Consider the following 25,950-nt stretch of genomic DNA (forward strand, 5'->3'; position numbering starts at 1 on the left):
ACTTCTTCAAAGTCTAAATTAATTATTTTCCAGGGTTATATAAAATATGCTGTTTTCAAGGACAATTACAATATATTTTAGTAGTTGTATACTGTTGTTTAAAGTGTTGACATTTTATGTGTGGTTTCACTAAGTTGCCTTTATTAGTGAGTAACAGCAAAAATGTTTTAACTGTCCAAACTATTGCTTAGTTCTGTGCAAATTTCTATCTCCGGCAGGAAATTGCATGAGTTACAACCCGAGGGAGGATGAGAAGTTCTGGGTTCTCAATCTCAGTATCTCTCCATGGCCCTCGCCTAGATCTGAGCCTAACTTACACAGAGACAAGGCTGATGTGTGTGTGTATGTGTGTATGTGTGTATGTGTGTGCGTGTGTGTGTGTGTGTGTGTGTGTGTGTGTGTGTGTGTGTGTGTGTGATGCTGGCGGGCTGTGGAAGAGAGTAAAAAGCCATCTGACACTAAAGAATGTACAAATGAAGTGGATGACAACAAACTGAGACATGTGAGGGGAGACAGTACAAAACTAGGGCTGTCAAATTATTTTTTAAATGTAGTCAGTTAATAGCACAATTTACTGTGATAAATCAAGGTTAATTGCTTTTTCTGAATTTGCTGAAATTGAGCCGTAATTTAAGAAGTATTATACAAAAGCCTTAGAAGAATATGGACGTCTTGATTTAGCAAAATTAGGTAAATTGATACACTTTCTTTTAACCTCAATGTCAACTTGTTTTGACATCACCTTGTTGTTTTAACTGTATAGATTATGTATTCTAGATGTTTTCAGTGTGTTTTGAATGCTTTCAGATAATGCGATTAATTGTGATAAAACCATTGTTTTGCATTAAAATGACAAAAAGTTAACTCAAGTTAACTTATTAACACTGACAGTCCAAAACAAAATGTAAGACGTCCTTCACCACACAGAATGTCACTGCGCTCCTAGTTTGGAGTGAGGGATGGGACAGAGGAAAGGGAGGAAAGTATTGATGATGTGTCTTTCTGGTTTCACAAGAGGGTGTGTGAGGGGGGAGGATAGATGAGGGGATGAAGGAGTGATACTCTTTTTATGTTGTTGTAGAACAGATCCTTCCTATCCTGTTTATCTGGATTGGAGAAAAGTCCTTTCTAATATACAGGGCCCAGTGCCATCAATTCAAATAACCAGATTTTCTGGCCAAAACCATTTAAGGTTAGTGTCCTTGAGATAAAAGAGAGAGAGAAAGTATTCTGGTGCTGTGAGTATGGGGGTTTGATTTCATTATCAATGTAGCAATGTTTACTGTGAAACAAAACAATTCAACTTTGTTTACATTTTAAAATGCCCACAGTGTAAGAGGGATCCTAGAAAACCTGGAATTGTAAAATAACCTGAGTGATTAAGGCCCTCAGTCTGTTCACTGTAGGCTGAATGTACAGTAACTAAATCAACATTGTGTTTGTGTGTGTGTGTGTGTGTGTGTGTGTGTGTCAGGCAGGCAGTGAACAATGTCGGTGAAGCTGCGGTTTGAGTGTCCCGCGGATGGGTGCGTGGTCCAGAGGAGCTGCTCCTTCACGAGGTTCAGCCCCGTGAGTGGACGCCGCCGGTGAGTGACATCTTTAGTCGACCACTAAGGCGATAAACAACTATCATATAATATGGTCACGTATAACATGGTCACACACCATGGTCCAATCAACTGAACTATCAGACAGACCCATGGCTATGGAACCAGGATAATCCTGACCAGCTCAACAGGAGCTTGTTCCCTGCAGTCTAAAATACATAGTACTTATAAGCACCCTATCAACACCCACACATTCACTCTTTATTAGTGTGTATGGATGTCTTTGCTGACAGGGACACACACTTTTCATGCCACGTCTTTACAAAGTGATTTTCGTAGCAGGTTAGGAGAGCATTTTCCCTAACCCGTTTCCTAACCTTAATCTAACCTGTAACGAAAAGGTCACTTCGGTATCGAAGTGGCGTGAAAAGAGTGCCCCAGGCACAAATACTGCTCTGCAAGAGAGCCAATCACTTCACTTGACCAGTGTTAAGAGATAGTCAATCACTATGTAGTACAAGAGACAGTCAGCCTCCACCCACAACCTCAGTCTTGGCTGCCAATCAACCACCTTGTATTCTAGATAGACAGATATAAATACTTCATTAAGCAACTCAGTCACAAGGACAACAATCAACAACAGTTAAACAATCAACAGGCAAATAAAGGTTAAATAAAATAAAGAATCTCATGACTGAATCCCTCCAATGCTTAACTTATGCTTGACTTACTTACAGTACGTTATCAATAACGAATATCAATAACGAATAGTGAGACAAGTAGAACTCAAGAGGTGAGCCAGCAGAAGAAAATTCAGTCATAGGAAGCATGTAAATTTGCTCTGAGTGTGCCTGAACGCAGATTAACTGATGAGTTTACAAATGTATATGGCCGGTGTCAGTAAACGTCTGCAAAAAAAGGTCATTCAAATGTGCCAGCAGAACAGTTACAGTCACCAGCACTCTGGATAACATGAAAACAGCCTAACCAGCTCTGCTAGGGCGAATAAAATGGTCAGAGTGAGGTGTTCTCTCTTTTATGTCTGGAAGTACCTAGCAAGCTAGCCAACGTTAGCCAGTTAGCTTGGGTGCTTGACTGCTTTTGTGAGGTCAGAACGTTCGGATCAACCCTACTCTTCGGCCAGTGTGTCCAGTGTGCGCTCTGAACACTCCAGGAGCGACACGCTCTGAATTTACAAATGGACAATCCGACAACGCTCTGAATTTTTGAACACCCAGAGCTCACTCTGAGCACACTCTGGCAATCAAGATTGAATGTACGAACACACCCTTAATGACTATTAATTCCAACCCAAAGCCCTTAGTTTGCTGTGCGCTGTGTATATCATATCATGAGTGTAAGACACAGCTGCCAGTTGGAGAGGGGGGATTTTCAACAATTTTAGTGTCCTATTTACTGAACACTAATACAAACATAGCACATGGGACAGCAACCCGTTCCATCTCATCCCAAAGAGGTCTGGGGATTGCGCAGACCACTCAAGTAAACTGAACTTGGTGTCATGTTTCATGCAAAGTTTTTCAACACCTCAATTGTCCAGTGTTGGTGAGCAAGTGCCCACTGGATACACTTCTTCTTGTTTTATTTGATATGAGTGGAGTGTGATCGCCTGCTACAAAGTGCGTTCTGAGATTACGTTTTGTACACCACTTTTGTACTGCACCATTATTTGTCTATCGGTCGCCCGCCTTTTAGCTTGCAGGCCTTTTGCCATTCTCCTTCGACCTCTCATGAACGAGCTGTTTTTGCCCACAGGACTGCCATTCTTGGTAAAACCCTAGACACTGTCATGAGTGAAAAGCCCAGGAGAGCGGCTGTTTTTGAAATTCTGGATCCGGCACGCTCAAGTGACTTACAGTAGTGAGTGCATACATTTTTGTGTTGGTGGCCCCAGTAGGAATCAGACCTCCCATCCTGGCATTGAAAGCACCATGCTCTATCACACTTTTTTTTTTGCACAAAAACGCTTCTGGAATTCTGATGGGTTAGCAAAGGGGGACATGATGTCATCTTAAGAACCCAGGAGCAACACACTGGAATGCATTTCCTGCCTCAAAGCAGAGAGGGACAGAGGAAAACTGAGGCTATTTATTTGATTTATTTAACCTTTATTTCGACAGGGAGTCATGCTGAGACCAAGTTCTCTTTTACAGATGAGCCCTGAATCAAACATACACATCAATACACTCAATACACATCAATATACATATAGAAATACACAAAATGCAAAACACGATCATATAAAACAAACACGTTCTTCAGTATAAAGGCCCTCATTCAGCCACCTGAATAGCCCCAGAGACACCAACGCTTCCAATTGCAAAGAAACTAAAATCAGATTAACCTAACTCAGCGGATATCGAAGGGCTCTTCAGAGTTAGCCATCCTTGAGATCGAGTCTGGCAGCTCGTACGTCTGTAACAATTAAGTAAGGTACAGCAGAAGTTTATGCAAGTCAAGAGGGCCTTATAAACAAAAAGAGTGCAATGCATCAATCTACGAGACTTCAAAGAGGGCCAGGCCTACTTTCTGATACAGAAAGCAATGATGTGTACAGAACCTGTCGCCTGTAATAATGCGTAGTGCGTTATGATAAACAATTTATCAAAGTTACTAAGTTTATTGTGCTAAGCATGAACATCACTTGGCGGTGGTCCTCATACATTGTTATTATAAAGCTTTCATGGTGGCATACAGTGGCCTGTGAAAGTATTCACCCCCTTGGCATTTTTCCTATTTTATTGCCTTACAACCTGGAATTGAAATATATATTTTTTTAGGTTTGTATCATTTGATTTACACAACAAGCCTACCACTTTGAAGATGCAAAATATGTTTTATTGTGAAACAAACAAGAAATAAGACAAGAAAACTTGAGCATGTGTAACTATTCAACTTATACAGGCCTCTCTCATCTTTTTAAGTGGGGGAGAACTTGCACAATTGGTGGTTGACTAAATACTTTTTTGCCCCACTGTATGCATGGGGAGCGTCGCTGCACAGCTATTTTCAGGTCTCTCCAGAGATGTTCGATCAGGTTCAAGTCCGGGCTCTGGCTGGGCAACTCATGGACATTCAGAGACTTGTCCCGATTTCACTCCTACGTTGTCTTGGCTGTGTGCTTAGGGTTGTTGTCCTGTTGGAAGGTAAAACCTTCGCCCCACTCTGAGGTCCTGAGCGCTCTGGGGCAGGTTTTCTGTACTTGCTCCATTCGTCTTTCCCTCGATCCTGACTAGTCTCTCAGTCCCTCCCGCTGAAAAACATCCCCACAGCATGATGCTGCCACCTCCATGCTTCACCGTAGGGATGGTGCCAGGTTTTTCCTCCAGATGTAACCCTTGACATTCAGGCCAACGAGTTCAATCTTGGTTTCTTCAGACCAGGGAATCTTGTTTCTCACGGTCTGAGAGTCTTTAAGTGCCTTTTGGCAAACTCCAAGTTGACTGTGATGTGCCCTTTACTGAGGATGTGCCCTTTACTGACCAGGTCCATACTGTAGGGAACAAAAAACCTTAAACACAACCACACAACAACACAATTACTTACCACAACTATTGACCACAACTACTGACCGCAACTGGCACTGTCATAATATTCCACCTTTCCAACAAGTCAGTTCATCAAATTTCTGCCCTGCTAGAGCTGCCCCGGTCAACTGTTAGTGCTGTTATTGGGAAGTGGAAACGTCTAAGAGCAACAATTGCTCAGCCGCAAAGTGGTAAGCCACACAAGATCACAGAACGGGACCGCTGAAGTGCATAGAGCATAAAAATCGTCCTTGGTTGTCCCCGGTTGCAACACTCACAACCGAGTTCCAAACTGCCCCTGGGAGCAACGTCAGCACAAGTACTGTTCATTGGGAGCTTCATGAAAGGGGTTTCAATGGCCGAGCAGCCGCACACAAGCCTAAGATCAATGCCAAGTGTCAGCTGGAGTGGTGTAAAGCTCTGGACTCTAGAGCAGTGGAAACGTGTTCTCTGGAGTGATGAATCACGCTTCACCATCTGTCTGACGGACAAATCTGGGTTTGGCGGATGTTAGGAGAATGGTACCCGCCGGAATGCATAATACCAACTGTAAAGTTTGGAGGAGGACGAATAATGGTCTGGGGTTGTTTTTCGTGGTTGGAGCTAGGCCCCTTCATTCCAGTGGAGGGAAATCTTAACACTACAGCATACAATTGTAATGGCGCCGGGAGGAGAGTTGGACAAGAAGGATTTACTCCAGACACCCGAACAGGCCCTCATCCCCGTCATTTGCAGGAGAAAGAGATGGAAGAGTTATCACGGAAGGAGATTGTGGTGCCTGGTGAGCATCCGCCAATGAGTGACTAATTTGCCTTTGTCATTGTTCCTATTGGCCAACGTTCAATCGCTGGATAATGAATTGAACGAACTAAAAGCACATATATCCTACCAACGGGACATTGAAAAGTGTTAAATCTTATGTTTCACCTGGCCGTGGCTGAACAACAACATGAATAACATACAGCTGGTGGGTTATACACTGTATCGGCAGGATAGAAGAGCAGCCTCTGGCAAGAGAAGGGGTGGCGGTCTATGTAGATTTGTAAACAATAGCTGGTGGACGATATCTAAGGACGTCTCAAGGTTTACTTGCCTGAGGTAGAGTATCTCATGATAAGCTGTATACCGATTCTCTACCTAGAGAGTTTATCTCTATTTCCGTAGCAGTCTACATACCACCACAGACCGATGCTGGCACTAGGAACGCACTCAATTAGCTGTATACCATCATAAGCAAACAGGAAAACGCTCATCCAAGGGCGGTGCTCCTAGTGGCCGGGGACTTTAATGCAGAGAAACTTAAATACGTTTTACCTCATTTCTACCAGCATGTTAAAACCTCTTGTAACTAACCATCCCGGATCCGGGAGAATTGTCATCAACTGACACTAAGTAGCATAACGCAACGGACAAAAAATCTTACTAGAAAATGTTCATATTCATGAAATCACAAGTGAAATACAAGCTAAACAAACTAAACACAGCTTAGCCTTTTGTTAATCACCCTGTCATCTCAGATTTTGAAAATATGCTTTACAGCCAAAGCAAGAAAAGCATTTGTGTAAGTTTATCGATAGCCTAGCATAGCATTATGCCTAGCTAGCAGCAGGCAATCTGGTCACGAAAATCAGAAAAGCAATCAAATGAAATCGTTTACCTTTGATGAGCTTCGGATGTTTTCACTCACGAGACTCCCAGTTAGATGTTCCTTTTTTCCAGAAAAAATATTTTTGTAGCCAAAAATAGTTCTTCACGTTTGGCTGAGAAAACGACCGGAAATTGCGGTCACGACAATGCTCCATAATATCGACAGAAACATGGCAAGCGTTGTTTATAATCAATCCTCAAGGTGATTTTCAAATAGCTATTCGATAATATATCAACCGGGACAGAGCTTTTTTCAGTAAGACCGGGTGGAAAAATGGCTACCTCTGTCTTTTGCGCGAGAAATACACAAAGAGCCATCAGGTGGACACTGATGCAATGTTATCGCTCCGGCTCATTTTTCAAAATAAAAGCCTGAAACGATGTCTTGTGATACTAGACACATTAAGGAAGCCATAGAAAAAGGAATCTCGTTGATATCCCATTCACTGCTCAATAGGGAAGCATAGGAAGGGACTCTTATTTAGAAACCGCTGCGTTCCTGATTGGATTTTTCTCATTCTTTTGCCTGCAATATCAGTTATGTTATACTCACAGACAATATCTTTACAGTTTTGGAAACTTTAGAGTGTTTTATATCCTGAGCTGTCAATTATATGCATATTCTATTTTCTGGTCCTGAAAAATAGCCTGTTTACTTTGGGAACGTTATTTTTCCCAAAATAAAACAAATGACCCTTAGATTCATTTACATTTACATTTAAGTCATTTAGCAGACGCTCTTATCCAGAGCGACTTACAAATTGGTGCATTCACCTTATGACATCCAGTGGAAGATTCAACAAGTTAAATGTGCAACCAGCAGGAAAAAAAACTCTAGACCACCTTTACTTCACACACAGAGACTCGTACAAAGCTCTCCCTCACCGTCCATTTGGCAAATCTGACCAGAATTCTATCCTCCTGATTCCTGCTTACAAGCACAAATTAAAGCAGGAAGCACCAGTGACTCAGTCAATAAAAAAGTGGTCAGATGAAGCAGATCCTAAGCTACAGGACTGTTTTGCTAGCATAGACTGGAATATGTTCAGGGATTCTTTCGATGGTATTGAGGAGTACACCACATCGGTCACTAGCTTCATTAATAAGTACTGTGACAGTTTGCTTGGTACTGGGTCCTTGCGGCGGCACGGAGAAGAGCGGCCCGGGCCTTCCTCCAGATGGAGGAAGACAACGGCGATGACAACGGCGCATTTGATCAAGGACAGAGGGGACCGCAACCTCAACCTCTTGGGCGGGGAACAAGGTGGGTTGGTAACCCAGAGCACACTTGAAAGGTGATATACCTGACGAGGCATTGGTGAGGGTGTTGTGGGCATATTCAACCCAGGGTAGCTGAGGAAAGGGTTAGTAGAAGTCACGCAGCGTAGGGTAGTCTCCATCTCCTGGTTGCCACGTTCGGTATGGCCGTTGGTCTGGGGGTGATATCCAGAAGAAAAACTGACATTGATACCAAGAGCTGACCAGAAGGATCTCCATATCTGTCAGAGGGAATGCCTTGCAGACGAAACACATGGGATACCAGCAGGTCCTCAGTTTCCCTGTCTGGGAGCTTGGAGAGGGGAATGAAGTGAGCCGCTTTGGAAAATCTGTCAATAATGGTGAGGAGTTACCATCAGATGGGGGAAGGCCAGTGACGAAGTCTAGAGCTATGTGTAACCAGTGGCAACTGGGTATGGGAAGAGGGCGAAGCAGACCGGAAGTGGGTTTAGTGGAGGTTTTGTTCCGGGCACAGACCGAGCAGGCTGAAACAAACCCCCAGGCATCTCTCTCCATAGTGGGCAACCAAAAGTGCTGATGCAGGAAGGTGAGGGTTCGGTTTATACCAGGGTGACAGGTGAGGCAGGTAGAATGGGCCCACTGAAGAACATCGGAGCGAACAGAATTAGGAACAAACAGAGCATTTCTAGGACCGGTCAGGCTGGTGGCAACAATGCAGGTGGATGGCACAATGGAATCTGGCTGAGAACCAGTGTTGTCGGTGGTGAACTGACGGGAGAGGGCGTCAGGCTTGGTATTCCTAGAACCGGGGCGATGAGTGTGAAATTTAATCTACCGAAGAACAAGGCCCACCTGGCTTGTCGGGAGTTCAGATGTTTGGCGGTCTGGATGTAGGACAGGTTTTTGTGGTCTGTCCACACAATGAAGGGGAGTACAGAGCCCTCCAGCCAGTGACATTACTCCTCAAGAGCCAGCCTAACTGCCAGGTGTTCCCAGTTACCGATGTCAAAATTGTTCTCTGCAGCTGAGAGTTTACAGGAAAATAATGCACATGGTTGGAGCTTCTGATCAGAGGGGGAATGTTGAGACAGAACAGCATCTATCCCGATGTCGGAGGCGTCCACCTCCACGTTGAACCGGAGTTCTGGGTTCGGCTGAGTGAGGACCGGAGCGGAAGTGAAGTGGCGCTTGAGTTCCAGGAACGCTGCCTCTGCCTCAGGGATCCAGTGAAACGGAGTGGAGGTGGAGGTGAGAGGGGTGAGAGGTGCTGTCAGACGGCTATAGTTGCAGATGAAACGTCTGTAAAAATGGGCAAACCATCAGAAAACGCTGTAGCTGCTTCAGGTTAGAGGGCACAGGCCACTCTGTGACTGCCATGACCTTGGCGGGGTCCATACGTAACTCCCCCTGTGCAATAATATATAACCCAGGAAGGACACAGAGGAAGCAGGAAACTCACATTTCTCAGCTTTGACAAAAAGCTTATTCTCCCACAGCCGCTGGAGAACTTGGTGAACGTGTTGCTGTTAAGCCCCAGGGTCCTTAGAAAAAATATGAATGTCATCCGAATAGACAAAAATGAAGCGTCCAATCACATCCCTCAGCACATCATTGACTAGGTTCTGGAAAACAGCAGGAGAGTAAGACCAAAAGGCGTGACCAAATACTCAAACTGGCCAAGTGGTGTGTTAAACGCAGTTTTCCACTCGACCCCTCTCTGATGGGGACAAGGTGGTAGGCATTCTGGCGGTCGAGTTTGGTGAACACCATGGCACCATGGAGGGGGACAAAAGCAGAACTGATGAGTGGCAAGGGACACTTGTTTTTCACTGTGATATTTTTCAGCCCATGGAAGTCTACGCACGGCCTCAGTGACGCATCCTTCTTATTTACAAAGAAAAAAACAGTATCCACCGGAGAGTATGAAGGCCTGATAAGTCCTGCAGCCAGGAAATCCTGGATGTACCTCTCCATAGCCTTGTGCTCGGGGCAAGAGAGGTTATACGACCGGCTACTGGGGAGATTAGCTCCAGGCAGGAGGTCAATGAGGCAGTCATACGGCCGTTGAGGCGGCAGCGGCAGGGCGTGGTGCTTGCTGAACACAGGAGCTAGATTGTGATACTCGGGAGCAACTGTTGACAGGTCCGGAGGTTATGGAATGGACTGGGACACAGACAAGGCAGGAGCAAGGGCAGAATGTAAACAATTAGAGTGACAAAATTAACTCCAAGTGGTTACCCTTCCGTCTGTCCAGTCGATCTGAGGGTTGTGCAGCTTTAACCATGGATGGCCAAGAACCAGGGGAGAGTGAGGGCAGTCGATTATGTGGAAACTGATCCTTTCCTGGTGGTTTCCAGAGAGATGCAGGATGACAGGGACGGTCCTCTACCAGACACTGTCCCAGACTCTCCCAGACACTCCCAGACAGCTGTCCATTGAGAGCGTTGACATCGAGGGGTGGATCGAGTGGAACAGTGTCCAGGCCCAACTGACTAACGACACCACGGTCCAGGAAACTCTTGTCGGCGCCCCAGTCGATGAGAGCTGGCAGAGGAAAATCCTGGCTCTACTGCATGAGGACACCGTCAAGCAAGGGTCTGGGGGGAGATGGGCAGGCAATTTGGCTCAACAGACGCAGGGAACAAGTGGAAACAAAGTGACCAACCTGGTCACAGTATAGGCAGCTCCTAGTGCCGATTCGCCGCTGCCTCTCCTCTGGAGAGAGACAGGCCCGGTCGAGCTGCATGGGTTCAGGTTCTGGAAGAGACTTGGGGAGGGAGGCATTCGGGGAAGGAGAACAAGGCAAGGAAGCAGATGTTATGGGGCATGCAACCTTACCTGCCCTCTCCCTCTGACGCTCACAGAGATGGTTGTCGATTCGGATGGCGAGAAAGATGAGTTCAGCGAGTCCATCAGGCTTATTCCTGGACACCAACTCGTCCTTGATGGTCTCAGTGAGAGCATTCTGGAATGCTCCCTGAAGGGCCTCCTCATTCCAGCCTCTCTCAGCGGCAGGAGTGCGAAACTCGATCGCCACTTCAGCGACACTATGGGAGCCTTGACGGAGGGACAGGAGTCATTTAGTGGCATCCTTAGCATTGACAGGGTGGTCAAAGACTCTATTCATCTCCTCCGTGAAGCTGGAGTAGGTGAAGCAGATGGGAGACTGTCTCTCCCACACCGCCATGGCCCAGGAGAGTTCTGCTCCACGGAGGCAGCCAATCAGGAAGGAAATCTTGGCCCATTCGCTAGCATAAGAGTAGGGCTGTTGCTCGAATACTACTGAACATTGTACCAAAAAGGCTCTACAAGTTCTGAGGTTGCCATCATAACGCTCAGGAGCCCGAACAAACGGCTCACAGGGCGGAGGAGAAGGACTAGGGGCTGGTTGCGAGCTCTGGGGGAAGGTCCGGCCCTGCAGGTCAGAAAGGCTCAGTAAAAACTAATTGACGTGCTACAGAATGGGTTTTAGGGCTTGGTCATGTTGCTCGAGCAGGGTGCCTTGGCAGGCGAAGGTTTGGTGGAGAGGATCTAAGTCTGCTGGGTTCATATCTTGGGCCAGATTGTACAGTTACGTGGGGTGGAGCAGGTGAACCCAAGTGCAGACACAGATGAGGAGACAGGGATAAGGTAACCAAGCTATTTATTGAAAAGCGGGGGGGGTGCATGCCAGGGATAGCTTGGGTGGGTAGCAGGGAACCAGGAACTGAGGCTGTGGCTGCAGCCGGGGAAAGGGGAGTAGGGCATGGTAAGCAGGTCCGAAGCGGAATCCAAGGAAGCAGTAGAGCGGGGTCCAGGGCTGGGAAGCAGGACTGACGAGACAAGGGGCTGGAGACAGGGACCAGAGTCAGGACGGACGGAACTGCAGCGGAGAGAAAAGCAGTGTAAGGCTAGGGAAAACAGGCACCACATGATAACACTATCTATGCAGGAACAAACGGCTTGAAATGCAGACTGACTGAGCAGAGGCTACGATCTGGCAGCGTGGGAGTGGCAGGGCTGAGTATGAGGTCTTGATTATGGAACAGGTTGCAGCTGGTGGGGATCTGCTCTGACTCCAGCACACCTGTCTCCACTCACACAATCACACCCACACAGCGAGAGAGAGGGAGAGAGCACTGGGGGAGTGGCGGCAAGTTAGGGAGACACATGATGAGAAGTAGAGGGCGGGGCAGGGGCAGATGTAACGCAGGTATAGTGCTGCTAGCAGTGGATTGTCAAAGCTGGTGAGATTTTTTTATTTTTTTTATTTCACCTTTATTTAACCAGGTAGGCTAGTTGAGAACAAGTTCTCATTTGCAACTGCGACCTGGCCAAGATAAAGCATAGCAGTGTGAACAGACAACACAGAGTTACACATGGAGTAAACACTTAACAAGTCAATAACACAGTAGAAAAAAAGGAGGAGTCTATATACAATGTGTGCAAAAGGCATGAGGTAGGCGAATAATTACAATTTTTCAGATTAACACTGGAGTGATAAATGATCAGATGGTCATGTACAGGTAGAGATATTGGTGTGCAAAAGAGCAGAAAAGTAAATAAATAAAACAGTATGGGGATGAGGTAGGTGAAAATGGGTGGGCTATTTACCAATAGACTATGTACAGCTGCAGCGATCGGTTAGCTGCTCAGATAGCTGATGTTTGAAGTTGGTGAGGGAGATAAAAGTCTCCAACTTCAGCGATTTTGCAATTGCTCCAGTCACAGGCAGCAGAGTACTGGAACGAAAGGCGGCCGAATGAGGTGTTGGCTTTAGGGATGATCAATGAGATACACCTGCTGGAGCGCGTGCTACGGATGGGTGTTGTCATCGTGACCAGTGAACTGAGATAAGGCGGAGCTTTACCTAGCATGGACTTGTAGATGACCTGAGCCAGTGGGTCTGGCGACGAATATGTAGCGAGGGCCAGCCGACTAGAGCATACAAGTCGCAGTGGTGGGTGGTATAAGGTGCTTTAGTGACAAAACGGATGGCACTGTGATAGACTGCATCCAGTTTGCTGAGTAGAGTGTTGGAAGCCATTTTGTAGATGACATCGCCGAAGTCGAGGATCGGTAGGATAGTCAGTTTTACTAGGGTAAGCTTGGCGGCGTGAGTGAAGGAGGCTTTGTTGTGGAATAGAAAGCCGACTCTTGATTTGATTTTCGATTGGAGATGTTTGATATGAGTCTGGAAGGAGAGTTTGCAGTCTAGCCAGACACCTAGGTACTTATAGATGTCCACATATTCAAGGTCGGAACCATCCAGGGTGGTGATGCTAGTCGGGCATGCGGGTGCAGGCAGCGATCGGTTGAAAAGCATGCATTTGGTTTTACTAGCGTTTAAGAGCAGTTGGAGGCCACGGAAGGAGTGTTGTATGGCATTGAAGCTCGTTTGGAGGTTAGATAGCACAGTGTCCAATGACGGGCCGAAAGTATATAGAATGGTGTCAGTCTGCGTAGAGGTGGATCAGGGAATCGCCCGCAGCAAGAGCAACATCATTGATATATACAGAGATAACAACTTGCCAGCTTTCTATCCGTGTTCATATAATTTTTGCCTCGACTTAAACAGCTGCTCCGTTTGTTTGGTGGAAGGATTGAAAAATTCAGATAGCAGTCTCTATTTGTAGAGTTCAAAAGTCGGAGAAGAGGCACATCTAGAATGAGTTGAGATAGCTCCAATAAGCGTTTGGTGCACTCTTTGTTGTCATACGTATGAAATCATTTGACCCCTCCGACGACTCCCACATGGTAGAGTGAGAAACGTCAGGGGTGCAGTGTAAAAAGAGATCAATGTGAGTTGATATGTATTTTTTAAAGGCACTACAGGATAGTAGTAGTGGATCAAGTTGCCATGCGCGTAGTGACACAGTACTGTCCGGAAAGCAGATATCTAGTTGGACAGGGCTACGGTCTGAGATAAAGATGCTGTGTTATTGGCTATTAGTTACAAAAGGAAGAATTCTATTGTCCAGCAGGAACAAGTCAATCATAGAGTATGAGCGGTGGACTGGAGAAAGAAAAGTGTACTGTTTAGCAGTGATATTGCTCCTCCTCCATGGATCAGATACATTTTAGGATTCTACAAATTAGTTTATTACTGCATCTGATTTTGAAATTACATCATTGGGCTTCGGTCTGAACCTGTCTAGATTGGATGCACTACACAATTGAAATCTCCGCCCAATATCAAATGATGAGAGTTAAGGTCGGGAAGTGTTGAGATGAGGTCAGAGAAAAATGAGCGTCATCCCAATTAGGAGCATAGAGGTTAGCCAGAATAACCTGTGTGCTAAACCATTTCCCCATCACTATAATATATCTGCCATTAGTATCTGAAATTACTTTGGAGAAGACAAACGGGGTGCCTTTTCTGATAAGGATGGCTGCCCCTCTGGCCTTAAAACCAAAGTTGGAGTGAAATATTGGGTCTACCCATCCTCTCTTTAGTTTATCATGGTCGCTGGACCGGAGATGGGTCTCTTGGAGAAAAACAATGTCCGGATTTAAGGTCTTAAGATGAGCACACACTCGGCTATGCTTGACCACCTGGTTAATTCCTTTCATGTTTCAGCTGATAATGCATGTGGAGCCTGAGTATGTGAATTAGACATAGTCACAGTAATCAGAAATGAATGTTAGTACGATCTGAAAGGTCAGAGTAATAAAACATAAAGAAAATAAAAACAGCTAAAAACAACAAAATACCCAGAAGAAAACCTTGGACCCCTATGCTGGCCTTCCTCCTGTCGGAAGGCAGCATCTACCTCTCTTAGACTAGAGCAAAATGCTACCATGTTAAACTGAACCTAAGTAGAGCTCTATCCAGGGCGAACATAATACAATTTAAACCTAGGGAAAGGGATTATGGAGGGAACCAACTCAGCCATCCAAGGTATCTTATGCAATATGCATATTTCAAGGATAGTAAAACAATATATAAAAAGGAGGTATAGGTATATGTCCCCCCCCCCACCAACCCCACCCACTTGGGATGATTTAAAACAAAAATATGTATACAGTTGAAGTCAGAAGTTTACATGCACTTAGGTTGGAGTCATTAAAACTCATTTTTCAACCACTCCACAAATTTCTTGTTAACAAACTATAGTTTTGGCAATCTATTTTGTGCATGACACAAGTCATTTTTCCAACAATTGTTTACAGACAGATTATTTCACTTATAGTTCACTGTATCACAATTCCAGTGGGTCAGAAGTTTACATACACTAAGTTGACAGTGCCTTTAAACAGCTTGGAAAATTCCAGAAAATGATGTCATGGCTTTAGAAGCTTCTGATAGGCTAATTGACATCATTTGAGTCAATTAGAGGTGTACCTGTGGATATATTTCAAGCCCTACCTTTCAAACTCAGTACCTCTTTGCTTGACATCATTGGATTTTTTTAAAATCAGCCAAGAACTAAAGATTGTAGACCTCCACATGTCTGGTTCATCATTGAGAGCAATTTCCAAACGCCTGAAGGTACCACTTTCATCTGTACAAACAATAGTACGCAAGAATAAACACCATGGGTCCACGCAGCCGTCATACCACTCAGGAAGGAGATGCGTTCTATCTCCTGGAGATGAACGTACTTTGGTGTGAAAAGTGCAAATCATTCCCAGAACAACAGCAAACGACCTTGTGAAGATGCTGGAGGAAACAGGAACAAAAGTATCTATATCCACAGTAAAATAGTCCTATATCAACTAAACCTGAAAGGCTGCTCAGCAAGGAAGAAGCCACTGCTCCAAAACCGCCATAAACAAGCAAGACTACGGTTTGCAACTGCACATGGGGACAAAGATAATTCTTTTTAGAGAAATATCCTCTGGTCTGATGAAACAAAAATAGAACTGTTTGTGGCCATAATGACCATTGTTATGTTTGGAGGAAACGGGGAAGCTTGCAAGCGGAAGAACACCATCCCAACCGTGAAGCACGGGGGTGGCAGCATCATGTTGTGGGGGTGGCAGCATCATGTTGTGGGGGTGCTTTGCTGCAGGGGGACTGGTGCACATCACAAAATAGATGGCATCATGAGGGAGGGAAATTATGTGGATATATTGAAGCAACATCTTTAGACATCAGTCAGGAAGTTAAAGCTTGGTCGCAAATGGGTCTTCCAAATGGACAATGACCCCAAGCAGACTTCCAAAGTTGTGGCAAAATGGCTTAAGGACAACAAAGTCAAAGTATTGGAGTGGCCATCACAAGGCCCTGACCTCAATCCCATATACAATTTGTGGGCATAACTGGAAAACCGTGTGCGAGCAAGGAGACCTACAAACCTGACTCAGTTACATCAGCTCTGTCAGGAGGAATGGGACAAAATTCACCCAATTTATTGTGGGAAGCTTGTGGAAGGCTACCCGAAACGTTTGACCCAAGTTAAACAATTTAAAGGCAATGCTAACAAATACAAATTGATTTATGTAAACTTCTGACCCACTGGGAATGTGATGAAAGATATAAAAGCTTTAAAAAATCACTCCACTATTATTCTGACATTTCACATTCTTCAAATGAAGTGGTGATCCTAACTGACCTAACACAGGGATTTTTTTTACTGGGATTAAATGTCAGGAATTGTGAAAAACTGAGTTTAAATGTAGTTGGATAAGGTGTATGTAACCTTCTGACTTCAACTGTATATACCGTATTTTATACCGTCTATTGCATCTTGCACATGCCGCACGGCTATCGCTCATCCATATATTTGTGTGTATAAGGTAGTTGTTGTGGAATTGTTAGATGACTTGTTAGATATTACTGTACTGTCGGAACTCGAAGCACAAGCATTTCGCTACACTCGTATTAACATCTGCTAACCATGTGTATGTGACCAATACAATTTGATTTGATTCGATTTTTTATACATGACCCAGAGCATGATGGAATGTTAATTTCTTTGGAATTGCTCAGGAACCACACCTGTGTGGAAGCAACTGCTTTCAATATACTTTGTATCCGTCATTTACTCAAGTGTTTCCTTTATTTTGACAGTTACTTGTACATGTAGTTCACTAGTCCCCAACTCTGGCGATAAATATGTTGATTGCGTCAACCAGGATGTGTAAACTAAGCTATGACATACATGGACATACAGCACATATTTGACATGTCATAAATACCTCAGTAATTGAATGTAATTGCATGAATCAATCCAAGATGGCGTAGCAGTCAGATGTCTTTGTCCTGTCGTGTCCCCTGTATATATCGTTTTACATCTTTTTCTTCGCATATCTTTTAAAATATTTTGCTAAATCCCAACATCTAAATAATCTCCTGCAACCCGCCTCACCCAATGTAGCGTGGATCTGCTTTTTTTTCTCTAAAGTATTAATATTTACTTCGGATCTGGAATCCCTCAACTGAAGCTAGCCAGCTAACTACCAGCTATCAGTCAGCAAACCATTGCCAGCGGTCATCAGCTAACCTTCAGCTCGGAAAGCTCTCGCCAGTTCGAACAACATGACTCTAACCAGAGCATAACGGACCTTTTATTTTATCCCCGGATTCCTACCGCAAACTGAACATTTTCATCTGGATCTTCACAACTAGCTAACCGTAATCCCGGATGACTACTCGTGGCTAGCGTTTCCATCCCACAAGCAAGCACCAATTAGCTTGAAGCTAGCCCGGTCAGGGCTCCTGTGCTACCACCGAAGCATTCTCCTGGGCTACAATATCCGGACCCCTTCTACAGTCGGTACGGGGCATGGAACCCCGCAGATCCCCTACGACTGGGATACCGACATAATCTGCCCGAGGACTCCAACAGGCCCCTCAGGCGCGACGCCCGCTGAAGGCCCGATATGCCAACCAGCAAGGCTTGCTAGCTACCTAGAGCTACTTGGAACCCTACTAATTCCACGACAGGTCTATCGACGTCACCGCAAGAAGAGGCAAAAACAGACTTACCCCCATCGCGACGTCCCCCAAAGGCTAACTTTCTAGCCCCTGCTTGCTTGCTAACCTGGTCTGCTAACTGCTAGCTTGCCTGCCCGGTCTGCTAACTGCTAGCCGCTGCTAACTGCTTGCTTGCTCACCCGGTCTGCTATCTGCTAGCCCCTGCTAACTGCTTGCTTGCTAACCCAGCCTGCTAACTGCTAGCTTGCCCGGTCTACTAGCTGTTAATCAAATCAAATCAAATTTTATTTGTCACATACACATGGTTAGCAGATGTTAATGCGAGTGTAGCGAAATGCTTGTGCTTCTAGTTCCGACAATGCAGTAATAACCAACAAGTAATCTAACTAACAATTCCAAAACTACTGTCTTATACACAGTGTAAGGGGATAAAGAATATGTACATAAAGGTATATGAATGAGTGATGGTACAGAGCAGCATAGGCAAGATACAGTAGATGGTATCGAGTACAGTATATACATATGAGATGAGTATGTAAACAAAGTGGCATAGTTAAAGTGGCTAGTGATACATGTATTACATAAGGATGCAGTAGATGATATAGAGTACAGTATATACGTATACATATGAGATGAATAATGTAGGGTATGTAAACATTATATTAAGTATCATTGTTTAAAGTGGCTAGTGATATATTTTACATAATTTCCAATCAATTCCCATTATTAAAGTGGCTGGAGTTGAGTCAGTGTGTTGGCAGCAGCCACTCAATGTTAGTGGTGGTGTTTAACAGTCTGATGGCCTTGAGATAGAAGCTGTTTTTCAGTCTCTCGGTCCCAGCTTTGATGCACCTGTACTGACCTCGCCTTCTGGATGATAGCGGGGTGAACAGTCAGTGGCTCGGGTGGTTGTTGTCCTTGATGATCTTTATGGCCTTCCTGTAACATCGGGTGGTGTAGGTGTCCTGGAGGGCAGGTAGTTTGCCCCCGGTGATGCGTTGTGCAGACCTCACTACCCTCTGGAGAGCCTTACGGTTGTGGGCGGAGCAGTTGCCGTACCAGGCGGTGATACAGCCCGCCAGGATGCTCTCGATTGTGCATCTGTAGAAGTTTGTGAGTGCTTTTGGTGACAAGCCGAATTTCTTCAGCCTCCTGAGGTTGAAGAGGCGCTGCTGCGCCTTCTTCGCGATGCTGTCTGTGTGAGTGGACCAATTCAGTTTGTCTGTGATGTGTATGCCGAGGAACTTAAAACTTACTACCCTCTCCACTACTGTTCCATCGATGTGGATAGGGGGGTGTTCCCTCTGCTGTTTCCTGAAGTCCACAATCATCTCCTTAGTTTTGTTGACATTGAGTGTGAGGTTATTTTCCTGACACCACACTCCGACTGCCCTCACCTCCTCCCTGTAGGCCGTCTCGTCGTTGTTGGTAATCAAGCCTACCACTGTTGTGTCGTCCGCAAACTTGATGATTGAGTTGGAGGCGTGCGTGGCCACGCAGTCGTGGGTGAACAGGGAGTACAGGAGAGGGCTCAGAACGCACCCTTGTGGGGCCCCAGTGATGAGGATCAGCGGGGTGGAGATGTTGTTGCCTACCCTCACCACCTGGGGGCGGCACGTCAGGAAGTCCAGTACCCAGTTGCACAGGGCGGGGTCGAGAGCCAGGGTCTCGAGCTTGATGACGAGCTTGGAGGGTACTATGGTGTTGAATGCCGAGCTGTAGTCGATGAACAGCATTCTCACATAGGTATTCCTCTTGTCCAGATGGGTTAGGGCAGTGTGCAGTGTGGTTGAGATTGCATCGTCTGTGGACCTATTTGGGCGGTAAGCAAATTGGAGTGGGTCTAGGGTGTCAGGTAGGGTGGAGGTAATATGGACCTTGACTAGTCTCTCAAAGCACTTCATGATGACGGAAGTGAGTGCTAAGGGGCGGTAGTCGTTTAGCTTAGTTACCTTAGCTTTCTTGGGAACAGGAACAATGGTGGCCCTCTTGAAGCATGTGGGAACAGCAGACTGGTATAGGGATTGATTGAATATGTCCGTAAACACACCGGCCAGCTGGTCTGCGCATGCTCTGAGGGCGCGGCTGGGGATGCCGTCTGGGCCTGCATTTACTCACCTCGGCTGCAGTGAAGGAGAGTCCGCATGTTTTCGTTGCAGGCCGTGTCAGTGGCACTGTATTGTCCTCAAAGCGGGCAAAAAAGTTATTTAGTCTGCCTGGGAGCAAGACATCCTGGTCCGTGACTGGGCTGGTTTTCTTCTTGTAGTCCGTGATTGACTGTAATTTGTCTCTATACTGACGCTTAGCTTGTTTGATAGCCTTGCGGAGGGAATAACTGCACTGTTTGTATTCGGTCATGTTACCGGTCACCTTGCCCTGATTAAAAGCAGTGGTTCGCGCTTTCAGTTTCACACGAATGCTGCCATCAATCCACGGTTTCTGGTTAGGGGATGTTTTAATCGTTGCTATAGGAACGACATCTTCAACGCACGTTCTAATGAACTCACACACCGAATCAGCGTATTCGTCAATGTTGTTATCTGACGCAATACGAAACATATCCCAGTCCACGTGATGGAAGCAGTCTTGGAGTGTGGAATCAGCTTGGTCGGACCAGCGTTGGACAGACCTCAGCGTGGGAGCTTCTTGTTTTAGTTTCTGTCTGTAGGCAGGGATCAGTAAAATGGAGTCGTGGTCAGCTTTTCCGAAAGGAGGGCGGGGCAGGGCCTTATATGCGTCGCGGAAGTTAGAATAACAATGATCCAAGGTTTTTCCAGCCCTGGTTGCGCAATCGATATGCTGATACAATTTAGGGAGTCTTGTTTTCAGATTAGCCTTGTTAAAATCCCCAGCTACAATGAATGCAGCCTCAGGATGTATGGATTCCAGTTTGCAAAGAGTCAAATAAAGTTAGTTCAGAGCCATCGATGTGTCTGCTTGGGGGGGAATATATACGGCTGTGATTATAATCGAAGAGAATTCTCTTGGTAGATAATGCGGTCGACATTTGATTGTGAGGAATTCTAAATCAGGTGAACAGAAGGATTTGAGTTCCTGTATGTTTCTGTGATCACACCACGTCTTGTTAGCCATAAGGCATACGCCCCCGCCCCTCTTCTTACCAGAAAGATGTTTGTTTCTGTCGGCGCGATGCGTGGAGAAACCCGCTGGCTGCACCGCCTCCGATAGCGTCTCTCCAGTGAGCCATGTTTCCGTGAAGCAAAGAACGTTACAGTCTCTGATGTCCCTCTGGAATGCTACCCTTGCTCGGATTTCATCAACCTTGTTGTCAAGAGACTGGACATTGGCGAGAAGAATGCTAGGGAGTGGTGCACGATGTGCCCGTCTCCGGAGTCTGACCAGAAGACCACCTCGTTTCGCTCTTTTACGGAGTGGTTTTTTTGGGTCGCCGGCTGGGATCCATTCCGTTGTCCTGGTTGAAAGGCAGAACACAGGATCCGCTTTGCGAAAATCATATTCTTGGTCGTACTGTAGGTGAGTTGACGCTGATCTTATATTCAGTAGTTCTTCTCGACTGTATGTAATGAAACCTAAGATGACCTGGGGTACTAATGTAAGAAATAACACGTAAAAAAACAAAAAACTGCATAGTTTCCTAGGAATGCGAGGCGGCCATCTCTGTCGGCGCCGGAAGTCAATGTTAGCTTGTTTAGCCCCGGCCTACTAACTGTTAGTTTGTTAGCATCGGCCTGCTAACTGTCTGAATCGCCGTGTCCCCAGCCAGCCCAACCACTCACTGGACCCATATGTTCACTTGGCTACGCATGCCTCTCTCTAATATCAATATGCCTCGTCCATTACTGTCCTTGTTAGTGAGGTGTTGTTCCACCTCCGACATGTGCGATGACATCACCTGGTTTAAACATCTCTAGAGACTATATCTCTCCCATCATTACTCAATGCCTAGGTTTACCTCCAATGTACTCACATCCTACCTTAACTTTGTCTGTACACTATGCCTTGAATCTATGCTATCGTGCCCAGAAACCTGCTCCTTTTACTCTCTGTTCCGAACGTGCTAGACGGCCACATTTCCGTACCCTTATCCTACTTCTCCTCTGTTCCTCTGGTGATGTGGAGGTTAATCCAGGTCCTGCAGTGCCTAGCTCCACTCCCACCCCCCAGGTGCTCTCATGTGTTGACTTCTGTAAACGTAAAAGCCTTGGTTTCATGCATGTTAACATTAGAAGCCTACTCCCTAAATTTGTTTTACTCACTGCTTTAGCACACTCTGCCAACCCAAATGTCTTAGCCATGTCTGAATCCTGACTTAGGAAAACCACCAAAAACCCTGAAATCTCCATCGCTACCTATAATGTTTTCCGCCAAGATAGAACTGCCAAAGGGGGCGGTATTGCAATCTACTGCAAAGATAGCCTGCAGAGTTCTGTATTACAATCTAAGTCTGTACCCAAACAATTTGAGCTTCTACTTCTAAAAATTCACCTTTCCAGAAACAAGCCTCACACTGTTGCCGCTTGCTATAGACCTCCCTCTGCCCCCAGCTGTGCCCTCCATATGTTAATTGATTGCCCCCCATCTATCTTCTGAGTTCGTGCTACTAGGTGACCTAAACTGGGACATGCTTAACACCCCGGCCATCCTACAATCTAAGCTTGATGCCCTCAATCTCACACAAATTATCAATGAACCTACCAGGTACAACCCCAAATCAGTAAACACGGGCACCCTCATAGATGTCATCCTAACTAATTCGCCATCCTAATACACCTCTGCTGTTTTCAATCAAGATCGCAGCGATCACTGCCTCATTGCCTGCATCCGTAATGGGTCTGAGACCAAACGACCACCCCTCATCACTGTCAAACTCTCCCTGAAACACTTCTGCGAGCAGGCCTTTCTAATCGACCTGGCCGGGGTATCCTGGAATGACATTGACCTCATCCCGTCAGTAGATGATGCCTGGCTATTCTTTAAAAGTGCCTTCCTCACCATCTTAAATAAGCATGCCCCTGTCAAAAAATGTAGAACTAGGAATAGATATAGTTCTTGGTTCACTCCAGACCTGTCTGCCCTTGACCAGCACAAAAACATCCTGTGGCGTTCTGCATTAGCATCGAATAGCCCCCGTGATATGCAACTTTCCAGGGAAGTTAGGAACAAATATACACAGGCAGTTAGAAAAGCTAAGGCAAGCTTTTTCAAACAGAAATTTGCATCCTGTAGTACTAACTCAAAAAAGTTCTGGGACACTGTAAAGTCCATGGAGAATAAGAGCACCTCCCAGCTGCCCACTGCTCTGAGGCTAGGAAACACTGTCACCACCGATAAATCCTCTATAATTGAGAAGAGAGAGAGAGAGCTGCAAAATCTGGACCCCTACAAATCAGCCGGGCTAGACAATCTGGACCCCCTCTTTCTAAAATGATCTGCCGAAATTGTTGCAACCCCTATTACTAGCCTGTTCAACCTCTCTTTCGTATCGTCTGAGATTCCCAAAGTTTGGAAAGCTGCCGCGGTCATCCCCCTCTTCAAAGGGGGTGACACTCTAGACCCAAACTGCTACAGACCTATATCAATCCTAACCTGTCTTTCTAAGGTCTTCGAAAGCCAAGTTAACAAACAGATTACTGACCATTTCGAATCCCACCATACCTTCTCCTCTATGCAATCTGGTTTCAGAGCTGGTCATGGGTGCACCTCAGCCCCGCTCAAGGTTCTAAACGACATCATAACCGCCATCAATAAGAGACATTACTGTGCAGCCGTGTTCATCGACCTGGCCAAGGCTTTCGACTCTGTCAATCACAACATTCTTATTGGCAGACTCGACAGCCTTGGTTTCTCAAATGATTGCTTCGCCTGGTTTACCAACTACTTCTCTGATTTGTCAAATCTCAGTGTGTCAAATCGGAGGGCCTGTTGTCCGGACCTCTGACAGTCTCTATGGGTGTGCCACAGGGTTCAATTCTCGGGCCGACTCTCTTTTCTGTATACATCAATGATGTTGCTCTTGCTGCTGGTGATTCTCTGATCCACCTCTACGCAGACGACACCATTCTATATACTTCTGGCCCCTCCTTGGACACTGTGTTAACTAACCTCCAGGCGAGCTTCAATGACATTACAACTCTCCTTCCGTGGCCTCCAACTGCTCTTAAACGCAAGTAAAACTAAATGCATGCTATTCAATCGATCACTGCCCGCACCTGCTCACCCATCCAGCATCACTACTCTGGATGGCTCTGACTTAGAATACGTGGACAACTACAAATACCTGGGTGTCTGGTTAGACCGTAAACTCTCCTTCCAGACTCACATTAAGCATCTCCAGTCCAAAATTAAATCTAGAATCGGCTTCCTTTATCGCAACAAAGCATCCTTCACTCATCCTTCACAGCTTACAGATCACTGCACCTGTACATAGCCCATCTGTAAACAGCCCATCTATCTACCTACCTTATCCCCATACTGGTATTTATTTATTTGTATTTTTCTCCTTTGCACCCCAGTATCTCTACCTGCACATTCATCTTCTGCCGATCTACCATTCCAGTGTTTAATTGCTATTTTGTAATTACTTCGCCACCATGGCCTATTTATTTCCTTAACTTACCTCATTTACACTCACTGTATATATACTTTGTTTTATTTTGTTCTACTGTATTATTGACTGTATATTTTGTTTATTCCATGTGTAACTCTGTGTTGTTGTATGTGTCGAATTGCTACGCTTTATCTTGGCCAGGTTGCAGTTGCAAATGAGAACTTGTTCTCAACTAGCCTACCTGGTTAAATAAAGGTTAAATAAATAAAAATATTTTAAAAAGTGTCCCAAACGGCACCCTAAATCCAAGCATACCTGATTCAAGGTGTCAACTAATCATCAAGCCCTCAATGAGTTGAATCAGGTGAGTTTGTCCGGGGCTACAACAAAAAGGTGTGCTGTTGGGGGTACTCAAGGACTGGAGTGCCCTACATGGTGCAATACTTTTAACCAGGTTTCATAGGACTCTGGTCGAAAGTAATGCATTATATAGGGAATAGGGTTCCATTTGAGACGCAATCATCACTGTGTGTAAATGCTTGCCTTCCTCATCCTCTCCTCCATACAGGGTCTCCCCTTTACAGAACTCTTTTCGATCCAAGGCCCTGTCGGGGAAATCTACCAGGGTGCATCCTTCTCTCAGTCGGATTGGAGCCAGTATCTGGGGACAGCAACCTGAGCAGGTGGACCGGATATTTCAGGCCTTACGGAAAGGCCTCAAGTAAGTAGCTCCAATCATATGAATGTCCAATGGAGTAGACAAGAGTGAAGTTGCCCCTAGTCGCCGATCTAAGGTTTTATGTTTGCCCCTTTAATTGGTAGGGGGGGGTACGCTTGGGGAAACATAAGCTGACCTTCGATCTGTGCATCAGGGCAACTTGCTGTTAATTCAGAAGTCTCATGTACTGTACTGCACCAATCAGCATCACGCACAGTGCTTGGTGGCTGATATTGAGCTTTGTTGGCAGGGAGTATCTAGATGGCCATCAGACGGAGATGGACTTCCTGTCCTCCCAGCAAAGAGACACCAAGAGGAACTCCAGACTGGTGAGTATATAGTAGTCGAGGTTGTTGGATGGGACAATGGGAAGTATGGGCTCATTGCATTACACTCCTAGATAAACAAAAAGTTTATTTGTTTGTCACCATAGGTGAACACTTTTTGGTTCCAGGTATAACCCTTTGCTGGTGAAAACCTTTTAGTGGACAAACGATTCCACATAGAACCTTGTATTAATGAAAGGATTCCACTTATAACCAAAAATAGTTATTTTCAGAGAGTTCTCCTACGGGGACAATTGAAGAGCCCTTTATGTTTCCAGATATTCCAGATATATCCTTCTTTTCGAAGAGTGTAATGAGTGGAACTGCAGTAAACACATGGAATAGAAAGCCTCCTCTATAGTACACAGTCCAGTCACAATGAACAATTTAGGCTCTTTTATCAACAGTCTTTTCTCAATCTCTCACATCCACTCTTCTCGTCTCCTCAAAACACATTGGAGCAGAATATCTGAGGTTCCTCATCTAGGATCTCTTCCTCCAAAATGGTTTGAGAAAGAGGCGAGGAAAGAGAAT

General features: G+C 45.5%; 1 protein-coding gene across 3 annotated transcripts in view; it reads left to right on the forward strand.

Annotated features, from left to right (window-relative positions):
- ripor3 (RIPOR family member 3) overlaps positions 1-25,950 on the forward strand; it is a 69,613-nt gene that overhangs the window by 18,002 nt on the left and 25,661 nt on the right. For 2 of the 3 annotated variants that reach the window (XM_029682497.2, XM_065001677.1), the window contains exons 2-4: positions 1,475-1,586; positions 24,941-25,093; positions 25,341-25,419. In XM_029682497.2, coding sequence (XP_029538357.1) covers positions 1,489-1,586; positions 24,941-25,093; positions 25,341-25,419 — 330 coding nt within the window. In that variant the 5' untranslated portion in view covers positions 1,475-1,488. The remainder of the gene's footprint in view (positions 1-1,474; positions 1,587-24,940; positions 25,094-25,340; positions 25,420-25,950) is intronic. The other variant, XM_029682498.2, reaches the window with a different exon arrangement.

The sequence above is a fragment of the Oncorhynchus nerka genome, linkage group LG15 (genome assembly GCF_034236695.1).
Source record: "Oncorhynchus nerka isolate Pitt River linkage group LG15, Oner_Uvic_2.0, whole genome shotgun sequence".
Taxonomy (NCBI): Eukaryota; Metazoa; Chordata; class Actinopteri; order Salmoniformes; family Salmonidae; genus Oncorhynchus; species Oncorhynchus nerka.